Raw genomic sequence first — 7,500 nt, 5'->3', positions numbered from 1 at the left:
TAACGTGTACTACACTGTGCCTTGGATGTTCTCTGAGACACGTGTAACGTGTACTACACTGTGCTTTTGATGTTCTCTGAGACACGTGTAACGTGTACTACACTGTGCCTTGGATGTTCTCTGAGACACGTGTAACGTGTACTACACTGTGCCTTGGATGTTCTCTGAGACACGTGTAACGTGTACTACACTGTGCCTTGGATGTTCTCTGAGACATGTGTAACGTGTACTACACTGTGCCTTGGATGTTCTCTGAGACATGTGTAACGTGTACTACACTGTGCCTTGGATGTTCTCTGAGACATGTGTAACGTGTACTACACTGTGCCTTGGATGTTCTCTGTCATCATTGTTTTCTTTTCTTTGTTCCTCTTTGTCACTTTTTTTTTCTCCGTTAAAGAAAACACGTTGCTGCCAAGCAATGCTCCAGAAAAAAAAAGTGGAAGACGGGCCCAGTGGTCGAATGCTTTGAGCGCTGGAATCTCACAGGAGTTTCCTGGGTTCGAACCTCAGGCTTGGAACACGGCGCCTGGCGGGTTCAGGGTGGAGGTTTTTCTCCCCATCTCCCTGTGTGCAGACCTGCTAGTGCCTGAACCCCCTTCGTGTGTATACTACGCATGCAGAAGATCCACTAATACGCACGTTAAAGATCGTGTGATCCATGTCAGCGTTCGGTGGGTTATGGAAACAAGAACATATCCAGCATGCACATCCTCCAAACCAATACAAAACGTCCTGTGTATAGTAATCTATGTGCTTGTGTTGCAAATAAGTCAGTCTCTGTTTTGAAAATGAGCAATGTATACACTATTACAAATTCAAGTTGAAAACCGGCCTTACGGTGTATATCTTATTCATAGTTAAAAAAAATTGGGGTTGTTAATTTTTTTAAATGAAAACAAAGAAGAAAGGTTTTGCTCCAGAATGTGCCGCCTGTCTTGACAGTCTTATTCATGTTTCACTGAGCCAGTTTGAGATGACCACCATGACTCGACTGCGTAGCGCATCAAATATTAATTAACCCCCCAGCCCCAAGTGTACAACCCAGACTCCTCTGGAACCCCACAGTCTTTTTAACCCTTTTAAAGCCAGTGCCATTGCCACCTGATCTCTTGTCTATCCGCGTGGTTCAACCACTCATCAACTTCGGACAGTTTCTGTGCAAGGGACTTAAGTCCGTTATCTGCAACTGTGATGACTGTTACTCCCCTTGTTCCTTGGTTGTGTGTGGGTTTTTTTTGTGTGTTTTTTTGTGTGTGTGTTTTTTTTGTTTTTGTTTTTTTTTTGTTGTTGTTGTTGTCCGGAGGGACAGTGACGATGCACTACCGGCAATCATGATTGTCAAATGATTGTTGCACAGAGCCACTGTCTATTCTGCGTTTCATTGTATGCATCTGAGTATTGGTATTGATGGTGTAGTGCCTGTGTACTCAGCCAGTGCATTGATGGTAACGTCAGTGGTGCTTCATGTACTCGACCCACGGTCCGTCTGCACCGACCGGACACTGAGTGAAACGTTGGTACAGTCGACCAGTGTCAGCCACTGAATCAAGTGCAAATGTACCCAACTATTGGCAGTAATGTGCCAGTGTACTCAACCACAGGCAGAAGAGTGCCATTGCACTCAACCATCAAAACTAACAAAGTGCCAGTGTACTCAAACCACAGCATTGGCAGTAATGTCAGTGCACACCAGCGGCCAAAAAAATCTGCACTGACAATGACAATAACAATAACAATAACAACAGAATACCCACATATAAAAAATAACAACAAAAAAACAAGTGCACTCAACCACTGCATCAATAGTCAAGAACCCATTTACTCAACACCTGTCTTCACTGACCCCTTAAAAAAAACTAATAATATAAAATAGGGATGTCTTTAATTGCAGTCGACAATAGAACAAATAATTTATATATATATATATATATATATATATATATATATATATATATATATATATATATATCCTTTCAGCTCCAGCTCATTATTGCTGTCCCCAAACCCATCTCCTCTAGCCAACCCAACCCCTACCTCCCTCCACAACTGAGTTTCAACCATCAGGATCGGGATCACAGACACACAATAACACACACACACACACACACACACACACACACACAACCCTCCCTTCCCCTATCCCCCCAACCTCCCGCCACACCCACACACCCACACACACATCTAATGTCAAACAGGCACCACACCACACTACGGGCACCGTCGGCGAACTAGAGAAATAACGAAAAATAAAATAAAATAAAATAAAATAAAATAATTTAAAAAAAGAAAAAAAGAGAGACCCAGACCTACCTCCGCCCCCACCCCTCACCTCCCCACCCCTCTCCCCCCTGAGTCCTTCCCTCTCCCCCTCTCCTCCCTCCTTCCCCTCCCTTCCCCCTCCCCCCTGAGTCCTTCCCCCTCCCCCTCTCCTTCCTCCTTCCCCTCTCCTTCCCTCTCCCCACCTCCTTCCCTCTCCCCCTCCCTCCCCCCCCCTTCCCTCTCCCCCGTCCCTTTCAACTCCACAGACTGACTACTCAGACACGTTGGGCAGGCCGTGGTGAGGACGCCTCCTCCTGCCACCCGCACCACCACGAGCACCCCCCAGACGGGGCCACCGCTGCTTGATCCGCTGGATGTAGGACCAGTCTCGGGGCCGGCTCTGCTCCACCTTGCCGATGCCGATGCCGCTGCCGTTGCCGACGCCGCCAGCGATGCGTCCGCTGACGGGCACCTCATTGGGCTGCTTCTTGCGGTCGCTCAGCTCCTTCAGCCGCTGCTCCTTCCGCATCTGGCGCACCTGGCGGGACAGGCTCCGCGTCATCCGCCCGAAGGAGCGCGCGCGGCCCCGGAAGCGCGCAGCCAGCGCCTGCTTCCGCTCCGGGGTCAAGGCCGTCCAGCCCAGGCGACCCTTGTGCAGCTCCGCCTGCAGCGCCACCAACTTCCGGCGAAGCTCGCGCACGCGCCGGCACAGCTTGGTCTTGTTCTTCCGGCACTGTTTGTTGTCCGACACAAGGGACACGGTTAGGGTTGGATGTGACGCTGCTGGTATTACTGGTACTACCTCTACTACTACTACTACTACTACTGCTACTGCTACTGCTAGTACAACAATGAAAAAGAAGAACAAAAACAAGAAGACAACCAAGAACGAGAAGAAGGAGGAGGAGGAGGGAGGAGGAGGAGGGGGAGAAAGACAAGAAGAAGGAGAAGGGAAGAGGAGGAGGCGAAGAAGAAGAAGAAGGACAAGGAGAAGAAGAGGAGGAGGAAGACGAGAAGAAGGAGAAGGGAGGAGGAGGAGGCGAAGAAGAAGAAGAAGGACAAGGAGAAGAAGAGGAGGAGGAGGAGGAAGACGAGAAGAAGGAGAAGGGAGGAGGAGGAGGCGAAGAAGAAGAAGAAGGACAAGGAGAAGAAGAAGGGGAGGAGGAGGAAGACGAGAAGAAGGAGAAGGGAGGAGGAGGAGGCGAAGAAGAAGAAGAAGGACAAGGAGAAGAAGAAGAAGAAGAAGGGGAGGAGGAGGGGGAGGAAGACGAGAAGAATGAGAAGAAGGAGGAGGAGGAAGAAGAATGAGAAGGAGAAGGGAGGAGGAGGCGAAGAAGAAGAAGAAGAAGAAGAACAACAACAACAACAACAAAAACAAGGACAAGAAGAAGAAGAAGAAGAATGCCGAGCTAAGCTCACATCTCGCACTATCATGTTTCACACAAACCTAAATGAAAATGCATGCTTCAACTACACCATACATCGACGAACAAGCATGTGCACACACAAACACCAAGAAACAAAGCACACACACCTGCACACGCGTGTACACACACACACACACACACACACACACACACACACACACGACATGCAGGGGCCCAAGAAACACGTTATGTTTGTATTACTCTGTATTACTCTTTTTTTTTGTATTAGTTGCTGTTGTTATAACAGATATCTCTGTGTGAATTTCGGGGCTGCTCTCCCTAGGGAGAGTGCGTCGCTACAATGACAGCGCCACTCTGGGGTTTTTTTTTCTGCCTGCAATTTTATTTATTTTCCTATCGAAGTGGATTTTTTCTACAGAATTTTGCCAGGGATAAACCCATTTGTTGCCGTGGGTTCTTTTACGTGCTGCTAATTGCATGCTGCACACGGGACCTCGATTTATCGTCTCAACCGATTCGAATGACTAGCGTCCAGACCACCACCAAAGGTCTAGTGGAGGGGGAGAAAATTAAAAAAATACTGGCAAGCGCCGGTATGATTCGAACCGGTGCGCTCAGATTTTCTCGCTTCCTAAGCGGACGCGTTACCTCTAGGCCATCACTCCACTACAGCGCGCACGTGCAAGTGTGTGTCTATGTGTGTGCATGCGCGCAAGTGTGTGTGCGGAGTGCGCGCGTGCCAATGTGTGTGTGTGTGTGTGTGCGCGCGCAAGCGGCCCACAGCAGAAGAAGAAGAGGAGAAGAAAGAGAGGACACTCTGCATGGACAGAACACAGAGAGATCCTGACACAGACAGTGATGGACCATACCTGTCGGGCGACTTCTTGGCAGCGGCGACGGACACTCGGAGAGACACCTCCAGCATGGACACCTCTTGCCACGTCTGTGTGGACAGCGAGCTGGACCTGGAACCTGTTGCAACAGATCATCGTCATGGTCATCATCATCATCATCGTCATCGTTATTATCGTCATCATTGCCATCACCATCATCGCCATGGTCATCGTCGTCATCATTACATCATTATCATCATCATTACATCTTCTTCTTGTTCTCCTTTTTCTTCTTCTTCGTCGTCATCATCATCATCATCATCAGCATTACCATCATCATCATCATCATTGCCATCATCATCATCATCATCATTACCATCATCATCATCATACAGATCTCTACCCACGTTTGTGTGGACAGGGAGCTAGACCTGGAACCTGTTGCAACAGATCATCATCGTCATCGTCACCGTCATCATCGTCATCATTTCTTCATCGTCGTCGTCATCATCATTAAAAGAAAACAACAACAACAATACAAAAAAAACCCCAATACCAACAACACCACCAACACACCAACACCACCAACACCACCACCAACAACACCACCACCACCACCAACAACAACACCAACACCACCACCAACACCACCACCAACAACACCAACAACACCACCACCAACACCACCAACAACACCACCACCACCAACATCACCTCCAACAACACCACCACCACCACCAACACCACCACCAACAACACCACCACCAACAACACCACCACCAACAACAACAACACCAACACCACCACCAACACCACCACCAACAACAACAACAACACCAACACAACCACCACCACCACCACCACCAACAACAACAACACCAACAACAATACCACCAACAACACCACCACCACCACCACCAACAACAACAATACCACAACCAACACCACCAACATCAACACCAACAACACCAACACCACCACCACCAACACCACCAACAAGACCACCACCACCACCACCAACGCCCCCCCCCCCCTGCCCCCCCTCCCTCCCCCGAGGCACTTACTCTGGCCCTGCTCGGGCACGAAGGGGAAGAGCTGGTAGTTGAGGTTGGGCCTGATGCTGCCCATGGAGATGAGCTGCCTGGTGCGCTCCACCACGTTCTCCCGGAGCTGCACGTCCCGCACGGCAGACCCCCACTGCATGGGAGAGTAGCGGGACACCTTGAAGCCGGCCTCCGTGGCCGTAGACAGCGTGAGGACCTATTTAACAGGTGGATGAAGTCGCAATGAAATCGGGCCCTATACTGACCTTCAAACACTCGCCAGACAACGAAAACTGAAGTGGTTTGGTCATGTCACACGCTCCTCTGATCTTGCTAAAACAATCTTACAAGGCACAGTGAGGGGAGGAAGAAGAAGAGGCAGACAAAGGAAGAGATGGGAGGACAACATTCGAGAGTGGACAGGCATGGAGCTGAGAGACACCCTGAGAGCGGCCGAGAGACGCGAGGACTGGAGAAAGGTGGTTGACAAAGCTTCGAAGGCGCCCCAAAGGATTCGGAATCTGAGGGATCGGTGACGGTGACGGTGACGATGAAGTTGTCAACAGTTTTTCACTGTGAAGGAGGTGTTGTCACAACCATAACCTTTTTTTTTCTGTGTGTTCTTTGTAATGTTTGAATTAAAAAAACATTTTTTTGAGTGAAAAAAAAAAGAGCTGTAAATTATACGTTACACCAAAGCTGCTGAGGGAGAGAGAGAGAGACAGACAGACAGACACAGACAGACAGAGAGACAGAGAGAGACAGACAGACAAAGCGAGACAGACAAACAGAGAGACAGAGACAGACAGACAGACAGAGCCAGAGAGAGAGAGAGACAGAGACAGAGACAGACAGAGAGAGACAGAGAGAGAGACAGAGACAGAGAGACAGACAGATAGACAGAGACAGACAGAAAGAGAGACAGAGACAGACAGACAGAATGAGAGACAGAGAGAGAGAGAAACAGAGAGAGAGAGACAGAGAGACCTCCACTGCATGGAGGCATTAGCGGGACACCTTGAACCCTGCCTGCGGTGGCTGTCGACAGTGTCAGAACCTGTTTCACAGTGGAAAACAGTTTCAAGGAGCGTGTGGACAGATCCATAGAAATCACATGTCACACCAAATCTGCTGAGAAAAAAAGAACCAAAAGAGCTGAAGATGCCTGACTTTAACTCACTCAGTACGGCCAGTTCTCTCTTCTCCTCTACACAGACCCTTCGGATGTCCAGTGGGTGTCTGAATGACCCAACCTTTAGCTTCCGTCGTCAGAATTGTGGTATTCTTTGTCAACATTCACCTTTTCAGTATAAGAGCCTTCCGCTTGCAATATTTTGATGATGGTAACTGGGGTGAAACGCTGTTAACGTCGTCTCTTTCGCCGTTCGTATGGAGAGAAATAAACCCATCACCATGATCACGCGGATGTGTCTCTCTGTGTGTGTGTGTCTCTGTGTCTCTCTCTGTCTCTGTCTCTTTCTCTCTCTCCAAAATATACATACATAAATCAATATATACGGTTCTTCCTATCACACCTCCGCACCCCCCTTTCTCTCTGTGTGTGTGTGTGTGTGTGTGTGTGTGTGTGTGTGTGTGTGTGTGTGTGTCTGTCTCTTTCTCTCTCTCCAAAAAACATACATAAATCCATATATACGATTCTTCCTATCACACCCCCGTACCCCCCCCTCTCTCTCTCTCTCTCTCTCTCTCTCTCTATATATATATATATATATATATATATATATACGAACGCTTCTACCCCTTCTTTATGGAAAACGATCACACACACACACACACACACACACACACACACACCCCTACATCTGCAAGACAACGCCATTCTGAACTGTCCTGCTCGCTCCTCCCAATCCCCCCACAACCCCCCCACACCCCCCACAAATACCCCCCCCACCACCCCACCTCTCTATAATCCTCTCCTGCACTTTACCGATCAGCAGTCCTCCCCCACCCCCT

At 48.9% G+C, this 7,500-nt stretch overlaps 1 protein-coding gene across 1 annotated transcript in view; it reads right to left on the bottom strand.

Moving 5' to 3' along the window:
• Positions 1-4,308: 4,308 nt before the first annotated feature.
• LOC143275498 (uncharacterized) overlaps positions 4,309-7,500 on the bottom strand; it is a 145,834-nt gene continuing 142,642 nt past the window's right edge. The window contains exons 6-7 of the mRNA XM_076579649.1: positions 5,548-5,743; positions 4,309-4,622 (exon numbers count right to left, since the gene is read on the bottom strand). Of these exons, the coding sequence (XP_076435764.1) occupies positions 4,309-4,622; positions 5,548-5,743 (510 nt within the window). The remainder of the gene's footprint in view (positions 4,623-5,547; positions 5,744-7,500) is intronic.

This window comes from Babylonia areolata, chromosome 30 (assembly GCF_041734735.1).
Source record: "Babylonia areolata isolate BAREFJ2019XMU chromosome 30, ASM4173473v1, whole genome shotgun sequence".
NCBI classification, from domain to species: domain Eukaryota; kingdom Metazoa; phylum Mollusca; class Gastropoda; order Neogastropoda; family Buccinidae; genus Babylonia; species Babylonia areolata.
This window is presented reverse-complemented; position numbering and strand designations above follow the sequence as displayed.